Genomic DNA, 20,125 nt, shown 5'->3' on the forward strand with positions numbered 1-20,125 from the left:
ATAAACCATATCAGACAAACTCATGCACAGCATTTGACAGCCAGGGCTGGCTCTTTTTAATTGGAGAGACAAAAAACCCAAGTTTTAAAATACAGCCATTGAAAAGACGACGAATTAAGAAACATGTAAACACAGCAGAGGCTTAATTACAGGTTGTACTGCTTGGTTTAGTACTTGCACACTCCCCCCTGCCTGACTCTGCCTGGGAGAGAGGGAATGACCCAAGTATTGAACAGAACCACCCAGCTCAGGGGGACACGACTGCTCGAGTAGTGTCTGCCCCTTACCATGCTAACGGAACAATTTTCTGAAGTACTTTGTCCTGGAGTGACCTTATGCTTCAACTTCTAAAGATGCTCAGCACATCTGTTCCACCCCAGACAAACAGAGGGCCTAGTGAGTAACAGGTTGAAAGGTCCATTTAGATTAAGTAAAAATGGGGATCATTTCTAAATTCTGGTTCCACAAGTAGGGACACACGGGAGAGTGGCACAAAGTAGGAAAAAAACCCAAAACCAACCCAATGTATAGGCTCATGCACCTTTTCCAAGTAATCCCGCCAGAAGTGATGAGCAGATGTTTAACAGAAATCTCCTTAACAGTGCACTGTCTTGTCAGACAATTGTCTTACATCCAGTACTGATGCTGTTCGGCCAGTAAACAAAACACTCCTGGAATGCAGAGACATCTTCATCCATGGGGTTTCTCTAATACCACATGGCCTACAATCAAGAAGAATAGGCAAGGAAAAAAAATTCTAGGCGGGATGGGAGTTGAGGGAAAGCTAGAGGGCGGTTAGGGTGCTGCTGTGCTCAGCTTAGACATGGAAAGATAGTCTGCTATCCCCAGAGGCTCCCAACGGGAGCTTCACTTGTCTCTAAAAGATTGTGTATTGCCACAGCACAGGTGGTTCCCCCTAGCCAGAGGGGGGAGTAGAGTGAGCGTCAAAAGTAACAACCAGATTCCTTTGCCATGTGAGACCTGCAGCAGGTTGCCACCTCTTGCCCTGGCATAGCAAGGTCATTGTCTAAAGTAAGCTTTTGCTTCAGTCTTAGGAAGACACGGCTCCAGGCCATGGCACAGACTTCTCATGTAAAGAAAAGCAAGCCACGTCTTCACTATTACAGAGCAGAAACATGGTGTGACACGAGCATTCAGCAGAAATGAGATCATTAGTGTCCTCTACAACAGAGCGAGACTGTCCAGCTCTACTAAAAACCACAACCTTACACGTGGTGAGTAAAACATAACTTACTTCGGCAAGCAGAAACACACATTTATCACTGAAATACAGTAGCTGTCTTATTACATAAAAAGCTCCCCTTCCCACCCAGGCCCCGTTCCCTCCACCAGCACTGTTCCACTAAACAAAGCAGAAGATACTTCCATTTCCCAGCTGCAAGACAACTGTTCTACATTCAGCTGTAGGACAGGGGCAGACGAGATTCATTCCAGAGTCAAAAGGCAGCTGGACAAAACCCTAGTGAGCCACAAACTCACAGGGAAATCCAGCCAAATCCTACTTGGTAGAGCTCATATCCCAGCATTTAGTGCAGGCTTGTCTCTCCACCTGGTAGGAGGTCTAACCACCTGCTTCCTTGAAGGGCATCTAAACAGGATGGATATTCTCCAGACTCAGTCAATCACATCTACAAAGCCACATCTAATTTTTAGTGGAGGAGTGATTCCCTTCTGGGAATGTTCTCATGATTCTACTTAGCTGAAGACTAAAAGAAGCTTATTTTAGAAAAGAAAAAAACCTGCATTCAGGTTCTCAGTTCATGGCATACCCTCAGACCTCACTGGTGATTTCAGCTCAGGCCTACAGGAATGTCTCTCTGGAATCAGAGTGCTCTACCATCCTTCCAGTTGCTGCTTGGCTTCATCTAGCAGCATACACAGGCCATGAGCTTCTTCAAACAATTGCATCCACCTTCTGTCCTTACTAATCCTCATCCTGCAGGTGCAAGGGAGGGAGCAAACAAAACAATACACACGAGTTTCTATACTGCTGTCTGTCCCTACTACAAAGCCTGCTCTGTCACGAGGACGCAGACACGAGCAGGGCAGCGTGTGCAGCGTAAGCCCGCTCCCAAGACAGCCCCCATTTATTTCTCACGTTCCAAAACTATTCTCTGAACCTCTCACAGCTGGTCTGCCCCTGCTCTGCAGCAGCAACTGGGACCTGTATGAGTGCAGCAACCAGAGAGACTGAATCTCAGGGGTACTCAGGCAGCTGCCGGGACAAGACTAGGAAGGCACTGCTCTCAGCCAGGAGCCTTCCTGCCCCCAGTTCTTGCCCACCCAGCAGCACTGGGACCTTCACCGCTCTGCCCAACCTGTGCCACCTCCTACTGCATTCGCATGCCTCGCTCCCTCCTACCAGCCACAGCTCTCCCTTGACACACAGCACGGCAGTCAGGAGCTCCACAGCAAGGACACCCCAGCACGCCTGCTGCCCGTGCTCTGCGCGGCTGTGTGGCAGTCGCAGGGCTGACTCAACTACATTACATAACTGTTTGTGACAAGGAATCCAACGCCAGCATGAAGAGGAAGGGGAGGCAGCGACGGGATAACGCTATGCCATTTCAAGTAGGCCTCACCTCAGTCTCTGACTCCCTCCTCTACCTTCCAGCTAATCACTGTGTCATTTTCCCTCGTGAAGATTTCAGAAAGGCAAGAAAAATATCCATCCTCCAAAGCCCCAAAGCAACCTCCACACCGCTGGGAAGAAGCGGCAGATTTGGCCTTCACTTGCTCGCTCTCTCCCTCCCCACTGCCACACTGAAAGGGTCTCAGGGCAAAGAGGAGATCAAGCAGCTCAGCAGCCTCCGGACACATACCTCAAAGCAGCCGACCCCAGAGGAATGTAGTTGACTGGGAAGCACTGAGGCACCTTCAACTCCACACCAACAGTGCTCCAGCTTGCCTTGCCCTCCCATCCCCTTCCCGCCCTACGAGTCCTTTGAAGAAAGGAATTAAGTCAAAAACGGATATTTATTTTCATGAAGTCTCTGAAGTGTTTTTTCTTCCTCCTTGCTGCTGTCCCCGCTGGCTCCACAGCAGCCTTCCTCTGCGTGGCCTCTCACTGCCGGCTGTTGTTCTCTGCAGGCTGGCTGGGGGTCTTGGCCTCGGTGTGTGAGGATGTCCCCTCAAACCGCTGGGAGGCGATGGCTGCTTGGTGGGACATGCTCTTCCTCACTATGTCTCCTTTCCGCCAAAGCACCACCTCCTGTAGTAACACAGCCAGCAGGGCTTGTCAGGGCTTGTGAGACCTTCTTCTGGCCCCACCCAGACCCCAAGGCTGAACCAAGCTGCCAGGCAAGCAGCTTGCACCCAGCGAGAACTCAGCCCATGCTGGCATGTTCCACCACCCGCAGCCATGCACATGAGGCCGCCTGCAGTGGCAAGCAGAGGCCTCGCAATGCGGCCTTCCTGAAAACTGGGGTAGAGCACTCCTCCCCAGGATCTGAGCACGCAGAGGCAACCCACTGGACGTCTAGGACAGCTCTGTCCGATTGCCGTTGGCTACCACACTGGAATTGACAAGGTAAAGCACAGAAGCTCCACCACAGGGCAACAGAGAGGAAAAGAAGTCCCAGGTGGGCACCTTCTACATGCATCCCTACCACCACGCACATCTTACCTGCGTGGACCATTCCTTTTAGACCCTCTTTGCACACTCTAATTTGTCTAGTCCTTACAGATATTCAGTCAAGAACATGGTTCTCCCCGATGGGAATCCCAAATTCCCAGAACGTCCTTATAACATAGTATCCCAAGTGACAGTCTACAGGTCCAAGAAAAACTAAAAGCTCTGTTTCTCACCTGCTGTTTAAAATACCGTCTCTCTTCCTCATCGATCAGTACCAGATTGAGGTAATAACGCACCGAGAACTTCTTATTGATGTCCCTCATCGTTGGAGTCAGCTCGTAGCCAGCCAGAAAGAGTCTGATGGGAATGGACTCCCCTACAAAGTGCACAGAACCATCAGCGCAGACAGAACGCACAGATATAAACTAGGAGAGCACCAGCAAAACAAAATCTCACTAGGCCACAAACTTTGTGACCATTTCCACAAGTGGAGTAAGATGAGCTAAAAGACCTCAACTCCCTTCAAAAATCAGCACGCATGGTGCATAGCCAGATCCTGCCCTTGCTGACAGCTATTCTATCTCCACTTTAACAGCATAGGACTCATTTGTGACCTCCATCAAGCACTGCAGGAAAAAATGAGTAAGGTGACATTTTCTCTGGCAGGTGACTCTGCTGGGCAATGGAACTGGAAAACAAGTGGCACAGGAGATTGGCACAGAGCTAGAACACCATCTTTCTGCTCCAAGCTGCAGCAGTGCCAGCTGGTGGCCCATGCCAACAGTGAATTTACATCTGTTCCTGGTTCTGCCACTGCTTCATCAAAAGAATTAAGTCATTGCAACTCATCATGCCTCAATTCCCCCTCATCATACCAGAGAAGGAAGGGGATCATATTTAATCACCTATGTAAGCTGCTGTGAGTCCACCAGTGAAATAGGATGCATGCTACTTCTGAGCACACAGGTGCAGCTGAAGATACTGCAGGACTCATATTCCCACCCCAAAAGACTTCAGAAGAGGAATTCTGAAGGGTTCATCTGCCTTCTCACCTCTCACAGGTGCCCCATCCATGATCTCATATTTAGCTATTGTGTCATTCTCATGATACACATTGGGTCCAGTCCCTGTTGTTTCTCTCTTGATGATATCTATCTCCATGTGTTTGATCTTGATTCGTACCAGCAGGAAGTAGATCTTTCCAACAATCACATCTTTTAAATGATACCTAGCACATGAAGGAAGAAAGCACCACAATCAAACACTGCGCAGCAGACCAGGACTCAGACTGAAGAGTGGGAACTTGCTTGTCAGGCACTTTGCTCTTATATCCACGGCCCCAGCTGTAAATTTCAGATGGCATATCAACCACCTCCACTAGCCTGCTGTAAACAGCACGTCATCTTTCATCCTCCAGTGTTTTGGAAATCGGCAAGAACATTTAGCATGATCAGATAAATTAAAAACAGAATTTCAGGCTGAATATCTGCAAGAAACTCCTGCAACAGCAAAGCCTCCAAAACCAATTTTTTAGGTCAAATAAAACTAACCCAAATGTTACACTGCAGGGAGATTTGCTAGCATCAGCTGGGAAAGATGCATTAAACATATAAAAGAGTTGTTTCCAACTTCTGTGCCTGAATTAAGGTCCCACTTCAGCTGTATTGTCTGGTAAAGAGCAGATGTTAGACTTTGAAGACACTTGGAAATACTGATCTTGCTGAGGATACAGGGAATGAGAAGTTACTGCAACAGCCTCACGCTGTGCTCCAAGCTCAGTAAGCCACAGCCGTTGCTTCCCACTCCTGCGTCCAGAGAGTACATCTATGGGCAAGGAGAGGAACCCAAGGGTCCTCAGCCAGGATCTGAACTGTCTGCCAGCCTCGCCGGAGTGCACGAACAAAGAATCCCTTTGAGGATCACATGCAAGACACATGCCTTGGGCTTCCAAACCAAGCTGTCCCCTGTAGCACACGGTTCCCCACAGCCACTGGCTGCTCTTGAGACACTTACTTGGACTTGTTATACTCGAACTCGATGTGCAGGCAATCCTCAATCCCCACCTCCATCTTAATAGAGGAGTTGAGCTCTGGGTAGGTGCTCAGAGTGTGCACAACCATGTCCATCTCCTTCACCACATCGTTCAGTCTGCGGCTGACAGTCGCTCGGAGGAAATACCTGCAAGGAGAGTCCCCCTCCTGTTAGGGTTGTACAGGTAGCAACAGAGACGAAGCAGGGAGGGACACGGGGCTGAATGGATTGCACTGGGCTACCCAAGCAGTCTTACTGGTACCCTGGCTTCTGGAGCAGCCAATACCCCATGTTGGAAACGACAGAAGGGAATTTTCAAACAGAAAAGCAGGCTCTTTTCTAAGACTTCTCTAAGCTTTCCTGCATTTGTGAGCCTGAGCTACCTAAGCACCTAAGCACCATTTTGGGGATCTGCTTGCACATGTTAAAACCACTGCCCTTTTGCAAGAGATTAGATCACAGCGGTCTCCACAGACACACCTCTTTCTGCAGATCTCAGAATTTTCCAACCCCCGCTTTGAAGCCAGTGACTGGATTTCAAGTCGACTGGAGTGCCTAGATGTGAAATACAGTTTGCAACATAGGCACAAGATACAAGCTAGGCATCTGTTTGCATATAGAGCACAATTAAAGTTGACAAGGCTGATTACAAGACAGCGAAAATGTCCCCATTGGAGACTAAAACAAACAATTTATTTTGGTTTTTGAATTATCAAATAAATGAGAAAGTATTCAGTTGATTCAGAAGGGGCTGATTTCTCTTCTCACTTAAATGAGGCAAAACAAGTTCCATAAAGCCTGATGCACGCTTATAAAAGTAGAGCCCTCAAAGACAGCATTTTACAACTCAGCCCACCAAAATTCATTTGGAGTTATGTTATAAGCTTGCGAGGACATCTGGGAAGGGATGCCACACTCCAGTGTCATCATGGTAAATATCAGTACTTGCACACTGCATAGAACCAAGGACTGGGGTCAGCAAAGGGAGGAGACTCACCGTAACTTCACATTCTGCCCCGTGTAGGACTCATAAGGTTTTTCCACATGTGTGAATTCGAAGTCAAATGTCTGCGATTGAGTGAATTCACCAGGACGGGCCAGGTCTTTCACCAGAGACACAAACTCATGGTGGTTTCCTCGGTCATAGTAGAGTTCTAGGAAGACAGAAGTCCAGGTTAAGCAGTGATGCTTAATCCCACGTGACCCAGTGAGGAAAGGCAGGAGGTTTCACAGCTACGAGCAACTCTCGTGTCCAGATCACTACCTCCTTCACCACTATTCAGAGAGCCTACAAGGGGAGCCTGTGGCTGCAACGTTCTGCACTTGTTCACTGCTATCCATCGGAGCCAGGTGCAGGCCAGAACTTTCCTCCCTGAAACAGGAAGGAAGAGGTCTGCATAGCCTCACCTACTGCAACGAATCAGGAACTCTACTGGCCTTAGAGTGACATGGGTGACCTATTATCAATATAAGTTATGTTCAGACTGTTTGAGAAGAGGAGACAGCAGCTCACACAATCCCTTCCAGTAATTTTCTACACAATATTCCAGGCCAAAGGCATTGCCACTGTAAAGAGAGGAAAAAACACCACTGCTTCTGTGGAACAGCAAAGAGTGACAGAGCAAAAACGAAGGGCTAGGAGGCTTCCAGCTGTTCCCACTTATCCTTTGACCACAAAGAGTTTGAATGGTCTTGATTCTGCACCAGGGAGTAAGTAAGAGTGGAGATCCTCACCGATTCTGCACAAAGCCAGCGTTCAGTGCGTGACTACCAAGTGTGTGGGGAGGCAGCTGACTCAACTGTTCCACCAGCCCCTGGATAACACATTAATGGCCATGTGAACACACACAAGGGAAGAGCATTCACCTTTGGAAGCACTGTTCAAAGCAGGTCAAGTAACCAACATGGTAACATCGCTTCAGTCTTCCCCACAACCTTCTTGCGTGAGCAGGAAACGACTACAGGTTTCCTCATTTAATGAAAGCAATCCTCTCTACACTTCCACAAAGTTTTCTCCCTTAAGTCAAAGCAACAGAAACTTAAAACTCTGCAATTTGCATTAACAGCTCTGTATTACACATAACCATCAATGAAATCTGCCCTTCCCAACCCTGCGCGAGCTGTGTGACTACAAGACACCCACACAGTCCTTCTAAAAGGTAAAGCCTTAGCCAATCTGATACCTTTAGGTGAGGAAACAAAAATCTAAGTCATCAGACAATCATATGCACACAAGTTCACTGTCAGCACTAAACTGTGCAGAGGAGGCTTCTTGAGAGGTATTAGTAGAGTTCAGGAACTGCGGCGAGACTCAGTTCTCTGCTCCTTGAGATGCACAATGAGATTTCAGCTTTTAAATAATGCCTCTTTCTTACACCCCTTTGCTCACCTTATCTCTGTAATGGAAATATTGGCACCAGAACACCCCTCACTTACGCAGAGCAGTGAGTGCCATCGAGCCCTTTAGACTGGGCAGGCAGGTGGCATAAATAAACCAACTCTCTCTGCATCGAATACATGTCCATTGAGAGGAAAGTGCTTGTTGATATGACAGGGAGAAGCCACGTGCCACATAAAAAGAGGAATATATCATCTTTCCACACGATGCAGAAGGCAACGACTGAATTTAAAGCCAGGGGAGGCAAATGTTAGCGTACTAAGTTCTCTGCTACCTCAGAAGGGCACAGATTGGCGCTTGGCAGCCTTAAGAAGAGGAAGGATTGATGTTTCCCACACTTAGGAGACATTAGCACGTCAAACAGGTACAAGCTGTAATTTCAGGTTTTCAGAGCTATAAGGTTTCCAGATTAAAAAAAATAACCTGCCAACGGTTTGGCGGCACGCTCAGGACACAGTAACCGCAGGCGAAATGAAATCTTAAATGGGTTCTGTGCTCACAGGAGACCGCGCAGGACACAGCGTTCGCAGTCTGGACTCGAGTCTGGACCAGCCATCTTCCCTGTGACACATCACTCCTTTAGGTCTCTAGTCCCCCTACCTGTTACATTGTCTCATATAGCCACTCATCTCATGGCAGCGGGAAGTCAGAATGTAAGGCAAGCTATTTTGAGATGGAAAGCATTAACGAAGTGCCATCAGCAGTGCAAACTTCAGCGCTTTATTAAAGTGGCGTGACGGGCAAAGAGAGAAGACTAACGTGCAGCCACAGCAGCACCTAACATACCCTGCTTGGGCAATAATGCGAATTCAAAGCAGTTTTCTAAATACGTACAGCTCAAAAGTCTTCCAAAATGGGGGATCAGATGCAGGCAAGGCAGCAGAGACAGAGTGGAGCAGGAAGCAAAGTTCGTGCTTAATTTCCACTGACGATCATAATCAAATAGCAGGAGGTCATAAGCTCCTGATGAACGGGCTCATTTACACTCCATCATTTACAAGCTCTCTGCCTGTCCTCCCCTTTCTTTCCAAAGGCAGTGTTATGCAAAGCGAGGCCAGCAAAAATATTAAACAGCAGTATCAGGGTCGGGTGGGAAAACCTCTAGTTCACTTTCCGACACCGCATGATTTGCAATGCAAAAGTTGCAGGCCCACGGCTCCCGCAGTGATTCTGAGGGTTAAACCCGAGTACAGAGAGCCACAGACGTGAGACGTCGCACACGCCAAGCACAGTGGCGTCACTGGGAACATCTTGAACTTATTTTGGCTTGTGGGTCTCAGGCATGTCCATGAAACACGGACATCTCCGCTCCGGTCGAGGAGTGGGCGTGGCAGTTACCTTTCCTCTAAGAAAGCAGGAAATATTAAATCTAAATCGGTTACACACACAGATAACCACAAGTTTTGAGCAACTTGAAGTCACCCAACTAACCGTGCAGGGATGCGTGGTCACCCACTCAAGGAATAAGAGAGTAAAGGACGGAATCGGCCGCGCTGAGCCCATAGGCCTCAAGAAAGCCGATCTACCCGGGTAAAACGCGTTGTGGGGTAGGGGCTGGGAAGGCGCCGTCGGTGATTTGAGACACACGGGCAAAACCCACCCGATTCACCGTCCTCGGCAGAGCCATCGCCTCCTGCAAACCCAGGCCTAACCGAATCAATGGGCACACAAGAAATGCAAACAGACAGCTCGTAGAGCTGCGAATAAAGACAGCCTAGAGAATACCGCCCGACAGCTGGCGTTGCTAGGATGGCCAGGCTCAGACCTGCGTCTGCAGGACGGAAACCGAATTTGAGCCTGCCTCCGAGCGCGTGCTGAAATCGGTGACCGAGCGGGAGCGAGAAAATAGGACGAGAGAACGACGACCTGGAAAGGGACTGGGGTTCCCTCCCGGTCGCCGGGGCTCGAGCCCGGAGAAGAGGCCGAACGGAGGGTGGAATCATTTCGGGCGGCCCCGGGAATTCTCCGTGCGGCAAAGCGCTGCTCGGGAGCGAGCCTAACCCACTTCGCACCGGCGAGGATCGCCATACCGTGGGGCGCAGCCACGTCCCCAGGGCTCGCACCAGCCTGCGGGCGAACCGGCAGCGCTAGGAACGGCCTCCGCGCACCGCCAGCCGCAGGGGAGGCACCCGGGCAGGGATGTCAGGGACCGGCAGGCCACCCCCGGGACGCGCCGCCTGCGCCCCGCGCCCCTCTCACCGATCTGCCCGATGAACTCCACTTTGATGCCCTGGTGCTCCAGCCGCTTGTTGGGGTGCTTGAGGGTGAGGACCACCCGCCCGGAGACGGTCTCGCCGTCGTAGAAGAGGAAGTATTTCTCCTTCTTGCCTTCCTCCGTCTTGTGCTCCACCCGCCGCCGGCTCTCGGCGTCGCTCAGCACCAGCTCCAGCTCCGCGCTCTGCCCGAACCCGAAGAAGCTCATGGCACCGGGAGGAGGGGGGGGGCCGCGGCCGCGGCCGCGATCCCCGCGGAGAGGGGGCTGCCGCGCAGGGCGGGGAGCGGCACGGCGGTGACAGCGGCCCCGCGGCGGGCACCTGGCGCCGGGGCAGGGGCAGGGGCGTGGGGGGGCCGCAATGCGGCAGGGAGGCCGAGGCCGGGGCCGGGGAGGGGGCGGCGGCAGCGGCGGCGGCGGCGGGGCCCTGCGGCCCGGCGCCTCCCCGGCTGCCGCTGGAGGGAGCCCGGGGCGGGCGGGCGCGCGCGGCCGCGCTGGCCCCCCACGCGCGAGCGCTGGCCCCGCCTCGCCGCGCGAGCGACGGCGCCGTCCCGGGCCGGGCCGGGCCGCGCACCGCGCATGCGCCGCCCGGCCGGAGCCGGGGCCGCGGCGCGCTCCCCCGCCCTCCTCCCTCCCTCCGCCGCCACGCGCAGGCGCCGCCCGCCCCCCTCGCAGCCCCGCCTTCCGGTCGGCTGCTTCCGGGAGGCCGGCGGGCGCCGCGCGGGGATTGGCTGCGGCCCGCGGGAGCGCGCCATTGGGCGGTTCGAAAGGGCCGGTGGCGGCGGGATGGCGGCGGCGGCAGAGCTGTCGCGCGCCCTGGAGGGGTGGCGGTTGCGTGACGTCGGCGCAGGTGCGGGGCGGGGGTCGTGAGGGGCAGCCGCGGGTGCGTCCTTCCCGTGGAGGCGGGGGCGAGGGTGAGGGTGACGGCAGCCGGCGGGGGGGCCTCAGCTGAACTTGCCCGCCGGGGCCCTGGGGGCCCGGTGTCCCTGCTCCGCCCGGTTTATGCCGTGTCGGCTTTGAAGTGTTCTTTGGGGCGAAACCCGCGTCTGGAAGAAACTTGGCGTCTGATCGCAACTCCTTTCCTCTCAGTCTGGGCGGACACCGTCTGGGAGCTGGATTTCACAGAGACCGAACCGCTGGACGCCAGGATAGCGGAGGAGATCGCGGGAGATGGGCTCGATGCTTTCACCTGCCTGTACCGCTCTCTGTCGGCCTTTGCTGGGGAGGAGGGCGGGAGCAGAGAGGTAAGGCCCGTTACGCCTTAACGAGGGCGCAGGCCCTGTGCTTGTCCGTTCTGCAAGTCTGCCCTGCCTTGAAATTTGCAAAAGAGTCTCAGACTGCACGAAACGCTTCTTCTCACGTGTGCCCGAATGCTTCAGAGGGAAGCTATTCCCAGGTTTAAAAAATACCTTTGTAATCTAAAATAATATAAATTATGTATAGTGTTATACGTTATAACATATGTATAGTGTTATATGTTATAATTATTAAAACATACTTTTAAAAATATATAATATATATAGGGGGTGGTTGCAGTGGCAACTGTTAAAATGTGAATTAGTAGCTATGTGAGATGTGAATTAGTGCTATGAATTGGTAGCTGTGTGGAATGGGAATTAGTAGTGTTGGGGTTTAGCCCCAGTCGGCAATTAATTAAGCACCACACAACCGCTTGCTCACCCTCCCCCTCGGTGGGATGGGGAGAGAATCGGGAGAGCAAAAGTAAGAAAACTCGTGGGTTGAGATAAGAACGGTTTAATAATTGGAACAACAACAAAATAATAATGAATTGTAATGAGAAGGAAAACAACAAAAGAGTGAGAGAGGCACAAAACCCAGGAAAAAAACAAGTGATACAACCACTCACCACCTGCCGACTGATCCTAGCCCGTCCTCAAGCAGCGATCGCTGCCCCCTGGCCAACTCCCCCCAGTTTCTATACTGGGCATGAGGCCATATGGTATGGAATAGCCCTGTGGCCAGTCTGGATCAACTGTCCTGGCTGTGCCCCCTCCCAGCTTCTTGTGCACCTGGCAGAGCGTGGGAAGCTGAAAAGTCCTTGACTAGTGGGAACACCGCTTAGCAACAGCCAAAACATCAGCGTGTTATCAACATTATTCTCATACTAAAATCCAAAACACAGCACTATACCAGCTACTAGGAAGAAAATGAACTCTCTCCCAGCCGAAACCAGGACAAGTAGCTACGTATGGTAGAGAGCTATGTTGTTATGGGATTTCTGACTGTTACCTGCGTATTTTGCCTCAGAATATCTGGACCTTGTTTGCTGAAAACAACTTCTCTCATAACGCTCTCGTGGCTGTGTTGCATCACTTTGTCCAAGCTGGCCAGCATAAAAGAGCTAACGCACAGCAGAGAGTCTACGCTCTTCATGCGGCTGGGTTGTACTTCTTACTGCTGGAAATCCCAGGTGAGTAAAGGGACGCACCTCTTTATTGTTGGATAAAACATCACTCGGGCAAAATCAGCTTTCTCTCATTTATAAGAATTCCAGGTGGAACAAGCGATGGCTTTTGAACTGTTCGCTTGAACTCCCTGAAATCCTTGGGGATCGAACTCAACCACGGTGTTGAGTGCTGAAGAGCTGTTACGGTCTGACAGCAGCTTGGTCTCCTGTCATAAAGTGGCTTGATGGTCTTGGTCCGTGTCTGCATTGCCATGCATCATCTTAGTAGTTCTGTGACAAGGTTGACAGAGGAGTCTGTGCAGTACACAGAGCTGGAACCACACATACCCCTCTGGTTTGACAATACGCAGTGAAGGCAGAAGCTTATTCCTGTTACTGCTCTGTAACTAGAGGGGGTTTCACTGTACAGTGCTTTTGGACAGGTTCATTTCTGAAAACAGAAGTATTTGTTTAAAATAACCAGCAGCTGGAGTTTTCTAGCAGGTTGATTCACAGCAGTATCCTTTGGTATTCAAGGCTAACACATACCTTAAGTACCTTAAGTTCTGCTGATTTTTGTTGTGCAGCATGTTACCAGCTAGAAGGGGTCGGTCAGCTGGTGATCCTGCTGGAGAATGCCATCACTGATCACATCTCATCCTGATGCAGTTTGGCTTTGTTCAGATAATTCTTTCTTCTTCTCCTGAACTTTCTTAGGCTCCCAGGGCAATGCCTTTGTCCTGGCCATCTATTTGGCTGTCAAAGGAAATGGAGAGATGGCTAGATGACTTGATGCTCTTGCTGCATTTTGTCTGTAAGATGGTCTTTTCTGATGCTGGTCTGATGTTGTCTTTTCCGGGCAGGCAGCGTAGCTAACCAGCTGTTCCATCAAGTGATGTTTGATAAATGTCTTCACACCCTGACAAAAAGTTGGCCTCAAGAACCAGATATGAGAAAAAGAAAGAAGATGCATGCTCAAAGCTCTCAGACCAATGCAAGAAGAAATAGAAAGAAAGGAAAACCATGCAGGAATGTAAGATTTTTGTGTAATCTCTTCAGATATAAATCTCTATTAATAAAGCAAGTTGTTGGCAAGCTATTTCACTTCTAGGTCAGTGTGATACTCTTCCTCTTTTTTGCCCTTTTTTTAATTCTTAACCTTTTATTCAGCAGTTCAGCTCTGCTCTTGATCCTCTACCTATTATTAGGAATTTCAGAGGTCTGATGATTCAACATTAGCTGCTGTTTCCTGGCTGCTGACTAATAGAAAAAATGCGGCTTGCTTCTCTGTGGCATATTGTTAGAAAGCTCACTAGCAGAGGGAGAAACTAATTTATATCAGCTTCTTCAAGAGACCTTCAAGTTAGTATGTGACCAGCTTGCAAATGACGTTTGAGTTTCCTTGCCAGCTTACTGATGGGGAGTTAAGGGCTAAATGCTTTGGTTAGCTGTACTCAGCTGCAAGTTCTAACATTTATATGATTTTTTTTTTTTTTTTAAACGGAACTGAGGATTACGCATCAGAAATCCTGAGAGAACATCGGTGCCCAGGGTCGTGATAAGCAAGGGAAGAAGGGCATAGGCACAATGGGAGTTACTTGAGATGAATCGCCAAGTGTCATGTTCTGATGGACTTTCTCCTTCAAAACGAGAATAGGCTGTGTTGGAGCTTTCTTTTTTTGTACACAACTTTCCTCTTTCTGTCTGTTGTTTTGGGTTTTTTGCCACAGTTAAGTGTGTTAATTAATCTGAAAGATAAGACGTAGAATTTTGGATGTGAAATCGTGTAGGATCTAGCCTGAGAACTCTGTGAAGCACCGAAATGTGCGGAAGGGATCAGCTGGTGCTGTGGGACAGGATGGTGCTTTTTCTCTTTTCTACCAATATAGGTGGAAGAGACGTTGGAAGAGGAGGAGGAGGACGAGGAGGAAGAGGATTGTGAAAATGTTTACTTTTCAACGGACGATATTCTTCAAGTTCGCAACTCAATCTTCCTGCTTTTGAAAAACTTCTTAAGACTTCTATCTAAGTTCTCCCTAAAAGAAAAACCTCAGTGTGTGCAGAACTGCCTGCAGGTAATAAGATTCAACTCGAGGCACTTATGCCCTCTAACTTGTGTCCCCTAACACAAACTTTTGGTGGATGCAGGGCGCTCCATAGCCACGGGAGTGATGGCAGCCCTGCCTTTCATAAACTGGTCCCCTGATTAGACTGTCCTGTGTCAATCTTGGGGCAGGGTGCCTGCTCCATGTCTGTCTCTTAAAGCTTAGCACTTGCTAGCTAGTGCCAGCCAGGCAGTTCGTGTTTTGTTCAGAGGTGCTTACCCCTCGCTGTACCCGTGGGGAAGACGCATGGTATTGAGCCTCTGGGCTTTGGTGTCTGCTTACGTTCTGCCTCAAGGGAGGTACTGTGACTTGAAAGTTAGACTCAAGTTCTCTGTGCTCTGACATCCAAGCAGACCCGCACGCCTTCCCCTCATGTGAATTAGCTAAGCTTGACTGTGTTTCCTTGCAGGTCTTTGTTGAAATGACAAACTTTGAGCCAGCGGTATACGAGTTTGAGTTTTCAGCAGCAATGTGAGCAAATAATTCTTAATGTTTGTATGGCGCTTTGAACAAGTAAAGTGCTCAGTGCTTGTGTTGTTATTATCCTGTTTATACAAAAGTGAAAGCAGTGATTTCTTTCGCTAAAGATAATTAGAACATGTTCTACCTAGCTAACAGGAAACAATGTTTTCCAGTCAATGAGCACGTTTAGTTGTAATAGTTGTAGGAAATATTTCTCAGATGAGAGATGAAGACATCTCTCTGTCTTCTTTTGCTTAGGAATGTTAACAAAGCCAAGTGCGTTCCTGAGCTGGCCTATCATGGACTGCGATTACTGTGTTCCCCTCTACATGGTACAGAAGATAAGGTAAAAGTTGGACAAAATCTTTAGAATTCTCACTGCTGTATTGAAAAGGAGTAGCTGTTTCTTTCTTTCTCTGCACATCATTTTCCCTTGTCTTTGTTGGGTTGGAGGCAAGATGCTTTCGTCTACACCAGTCCTTATTTACTTTGACTTGTATGATGATGCATTTCATGGTCATTGAATTCTGTGCTCTAGCGACTCTTGTGGCAAATGAATCGAAAACAGAGGATAGCTACAGTGGCGTTAGACCTCTGTATCTTAAAAAGAGAATTCCGGGTTACTGCCTTTGCCTGGAATTTTCTTGTTTCCTGCTAGGTGGAGCTCCAGCACCGCTTGGTAGCGTGCTGTGGCTTTGGGTTGTGCAGCAGTGAAGCATGATGGGGAAGTGTTATGCGCAGATGATGGTAAGCAGGGCTGATTCTCATTCAGAGAATATTCTGTCATCATGGAACATCCAGTTCTACCAGAAATGTGTCTGCAGCTTTACATATTTATTTTGCTAAATTGTCAAGCACACTGTGTCATCTCCCACTTATCTGTGTGCTGCTCCTACGGATGGGGCTTTTGAACGTTGGGTGTGACCGTGCTGCTGTGTTTGCGAGTCCCTGTAAACCCATCTGAACTAGTTCTGAGCTAGCAAACCAGGGTATTAGCGGTTGTCTAGTCAGGAAAGCCTGGAACTTAGTACATGCTAACCTGACATATACCTGAGTGTCTGCCCAGCTTTGGCAGCCTTAGACCTGTGTGTTTCAACCTCCTTTGTTTCTCGGTGCAGCACAGGCTTTTCAGAATTGTTGACGTTTGTGGTATCAAGATGATGTAGTAGCTCCCCTTCTCAGACCCGCCTCATCCTCCCTGCCTCTCCTGTTTGACTGCTCCGTGAATGTCAGGGTAATGAGGCATGCAGTGGTCCCAAACATGTGGCAGGGAGGAAGCTCCAGAAGTTGAAGTGCACGTGGCGGTAGAAACATGCATTTAGTTTAAGATGTCTTCTGTGCAAAAAACAATGAATTTCCTCAAATTCCAAATGTCTGCTGAATTGAAGTCCACTGCTTTGGAGGGGATCTGTTGATGTTGTCAGGACGCCCTTCCTAGGCCTTACTGGACTTGTATGAGAACATCACAGCTAGGAAAGATGATGTGTGTATTAATGGGTCGTCTTTGAATTGTTCTGCTAGGAGTCATATTCTGACAGGTGCTATTATTTGGATCTAAGCTTGTTTGGTTCAGAATTATTTCATAAACCTGGTTAGAATGCTTATCCATGGGCTCGAGTTGCTACTGAAATGAACTTGAAATTAACCTTTTCTTTCCAGATTCTTCGTTGTGTCTTCCAGCGAACCCTCAATGTCATTCTTATGCTGGAAAGTGGTGCAGGTTCCAGACACTCAGTCCTTGCAATCACATCAGCTGTGATCAGTGCCAGGAATCAGGCTATAAAATTCATCAGGTGAAGTACAGAGCTCTGGCACTACCCTTCCTGGGTATGTCTGCTCTTTCTTCTGGCATGCCTTTGCTTTACTGTTTAGTTGATAAAGGGATGAGACAAACTGGCACTGATTTTGAAGTCGTTTGTGCAAATGAAGTTTAATTAAAATGTCTGTAATGGGAATTTACTGGAGGGGAAAGAAGGTTCTGTTTGACAGAAAAGTGGCAGTGAGTGGAAGTGACCTACCTTCTGTATTTTGCTTTGTGTCAGTTTTTCAGGTTTTGTAATTTACTACAAAGTATTGTAAAGAAGATAAAAGTTGAATGTGGAGCTCGCTTCTCCTTAGTTCTTTGCTTTCTCCTGCTTAAAGATATGTTTGGCCTACGTGTATTATTCCCTGGGTGCAGGGATCCATGTTGTTGGACAGTGTGGTTTGTGCAGAGATCCCCAGACAGCATATAGTACATAGATTGAGAATGAAGAAGCTTTTCATGTTGTCCTTCTACTTGTAGAAAGGTATTGGAAGAAACGTTTTCTGCCTGCAAAGCCAGGTTAATGTAGAAAGTAAGTAGGTCTGCTCTCTGACCATATCCTGTTGCACTAGTGCTCGTGATTCCAGAACGCAGACTTTTCTTGACTTTTGAAATGCATTCCAAAAGGAATGTCCTTGACTTGATTTTCGCTCTGTTATAAAACCAGCCTTATTAAAACTTGCTTCTTTTTCTTCTGTGCAGTTCTGTAGTAGATGAGCTGAAAGAAGTTGTTTTTCCTGTTCTTCGAATATTACTGCAACATATCTGTACCAAGGTATGCTGAGCTTTGTTGCATCTTAAGCTGAAGAATTCATGTGTGGATACATTGCAGTATCTGTAATAGTTAGGAAATCCATTTTCACAATGTTTTGTAAGGAATGAAAAGATTTTAGTCATTTGCAAATTTCTTGACAGCCTGATTGCATTTTATGTTGATCTTTATTGGAGTTTTCAGACATCTTAAAAATAGTGTCACACTCTAGGAGAATACTGAGGGGGAACACTTTCCCCCTCATTCACAATTGATTGTACCCTACTTCTGACTTTTCCAAAACTTGCAGTTGCTTTTACCACTGTTTTGGTAGAGGAAAATGAGGATTGTGAGAGCTCTTTGCTTAGCTAACTATCTGAAGACTGCCATGTAGAAATACTGCCTCTGGATTTAATCTAAGCTCCCCCTTTGCCTTGGGGAATTTGCTGTGTGACTGCGGGTGAGTGCTGAAGTAGTGACCAAGGAAGCTGTGATTGTTCTCCCAATCCAGTCCTTGCTGAATGTGACTGTATCGCCTCATTAAATAAAAGAAATGTTTATCTTGAGCCCTAAAATGCCATTCTGGCTTCTAGAGCAGAGCGTTGAAATATCATACCGTGCAATTGCCCTTGTTTTTCAGGTGCCAGATAAGGCTGATTATCGCACATACGCTGCACAGGCCTTGGTGACTTTGCTGAATAAACTCCCTTCTATAGAGTTTGCTGACTTCATCGCTTGGCTTTATAAATACTCACGCAACACTAAAGTAAGTACATCTCCTTGATGTTCCAGGGTTCAGATACAGCATCATTTTGAAGATTAAGGGTCCAATATCAGTACTGAATAGAATTGTTGTTATTGCCGGTACCCAAAAGCGAGTAAACTGAGTAGGCAATGCTTGTGTCTTTGCTTACGTTAACAGAGCACCTTGTGTGCTTTTTCTTCCGAACAGATTGCCTACAGAGTGTTCGCTCTTGATGTAGCGTTAGCTTTGTTGGATGTGCCAGAGAGGAACTTCGACAGCTCCTTGTCCCTGGATCACCAGAATTTTCTAAAGCATAAGTTTCTAGTACAGGTCATGGTGTTTGGCCGGTGTTCAGACAAAGCACCCATGGTCCGTAGCAAAGCTTTAAGCAGCTTTGCCCACTGTCTCGAAATGAAAGCTGCTGCTACCTTGGAGAGTATACAGGACTTACTACAAAGCTGTAAGTATTATGGATAAATTAGACAGATAGTCAAAATATTTCTTGAATGTTCTGGGGGATAATTACTGGGAGATAGGAGAACTAGTTGTCAGGAACTTAAGAATCTGCACGTAGTGTCCTTGTGTATTGTGTCATAATGAGAAGTAATAGATGAGTCTTGATACTCACGAAGCCTTATATTTGGAAGGGATTTATTCTCGTATATCGGTTCTAAAGAGATTCCTCCATGAGATACCTTAGAAGGATATTTACAGACGACTGAAATTGCTCATTGGAAAAAAAAAAAAAAACCAAAAAAAACCAAACGGTTGATTCTTGCCTGATGGTTGATTAAATCTGGAGTTGCCTTTTGCTTCTGCTAAGTTGTTTTGTTCATGATTGGCATTCTGAACTCCCTCAGGTGTGGTAAAGGCCAGATGGCACAATTCAGAAGTATGCATGTAGCATCCTACGGTTAGATTACTTGCCTGGAAAAATTTGGAATGACAGAATATCCAGAATTAAAATACTTCATTTAATTTCTTTTTTTATTTCTTTTTGGCAGCCTCTGACCATACAGTCTTGGAAGCAAACACAAACACTGCGAGTTTGATAGTCAGTGCAGAAGGTATGGAGTCATTCTCTTATAGTAAGTCTCAGGCTTTTCTTGGCATGCCATTTTCTAAAAATATGCATTTCTGTAAAACCTAGGGCATGCACGAGGCTCTCTGTTTAACAGTGAACTATCTTGCTGGGTGAGCATATGCCTTTTTTATTCTTAGACTTTTAACTTTCCTTTCAGCTATGTCCAACCATCCACTGAAGACCTTACCGACTTTCAAAACTATCGAGTTGATGGACAGCAGCAATACTGCTGTGCTTGATGGTACGTCAAAATTATACTAGCCTTTTCAGATATCTTTTCAAAACCTTAATTGAAATTAGACTTTCTGAAGTGTATTCATTGTCCATTTTTCAAAGAAAGTGGAGAGGGCTTTCTGTAGAGCTGTTAAAAAACACTTATGGGTGATGAAGGGGGTGGAAGTGCCAGCCATAAAGAAATACTATTTCCACTCAAGTCTGAAAAATACATTTAATCTTGAAATACTGATGTTCGTTTGTACTAATGTGGTGGTGACACTTGTTGAAAAGCAGGTAATTTATTCTTTCCAAAAA

General features: G+C 47.9%; 2 protein-coding genes across 2 annotated transcripts in view; one reads left to right on the forward strand and one right to left on the reverse strand.

Annotated features, from left to right (window-relative positions):
- Window positions 1–27: 27 nt before the first annotated feature.
- On the reverse strand, window positions 28–10,788 carry VPS26B (VPS26 retromer complex component B). The gene is made up of 6 exons (XM_075521074.1): window positions 10,224–10,788; window positions 6,624–6,780; window positions 5,609–5,773; window positions 4,648–4,823; window positions 3,829–3,971; window positions 28–3,232 (listed from the first exon to the last, which is right to left on the reverse strand). The coding sequence occupies exons 1-6, from the start codon at window positions 10,444–10,446 to the stop codon at window positions 3,086–3,088; spliced, it is 1,011 nt and encodes a 336-aa protein (XP_075377189.1). The 5' UTR covers window positions 10,447–10,788; the 3' UTR covers window positions 28–3,085.
- Window positions 10,789–10,924: 136 nt separating this feature from the next.
- Window positions 10,925–20,125, forward strand: part of NCAPD3 (non-SMC condensin II complex subunit D3) — a 29,726-nt gene continuing 20,525 nt past the window's right edge. The window contains exons 1-13 of the mRNA XM_075521071.1: window positions 10,925–11,086; window positions 11,326–11,480; window positions 12,505–12,667; window positions 13,507–13,676; window positions 14,533–14,718; window positions 15,158–15,219; window positions 15,469–15,556; window positions 16,870–17,003; window positions 17,717–17,789; window positions 18,406–18,531; window positions 18,718–18,970; window positions 19,515–19,577; window positions 19,752–19,835. Of these exons, the coding sequence (XP_075377186.1) occupies window positions 11,023–11,086; window positions 11,326–11,480; window positions 12,505–12,667; window positions 13,507–13,676; window positions 14,533–14,718; window positions 15,158–15,219; window positions 15,469–15,556; window positions 16,870–17,003; window positions 17,717–17,789; window positions 18,406–18,531; window positions 18,718–18,970; window positions 19,515–19,577; window positions 19,752–19,835 (1,621 nt within the window). The 5' untranslated portion in view covers window positions 10,925–11,022. The remainder of the gene's footprint in view (window positions 11,087–11,325; window positions 11,481–12,504; window positions 12,668–13,506; window positions 13,677–14,532; window positions 14,719–15,157; window positions 15,220–15,468; window positions 15,557–16,869; window positions 17,004–17,716; window positions 17,790–18,405; window positions 18,532–18,717; window positions 18,971–19,514; window positions 19,578–19,751; window positions 19,836–20,125) is intronic.

Source organism: Mycteria americana, chromosome 19 (assembly GCF_035582795.1).
Source record: "Mycteria americana isolate JAX WOST 10 ecotype Jacksonville Zoo and Gardens chromosome 19, USCA_MyAme_1.0, whole genome shotgun sequence".
NCBI classification, from domain to species: Eukaryota; Metazoa; Chordata; class Aves; order Ciconiiformes; family Ciconiidae; genus Mycteria; species Mycteria americana.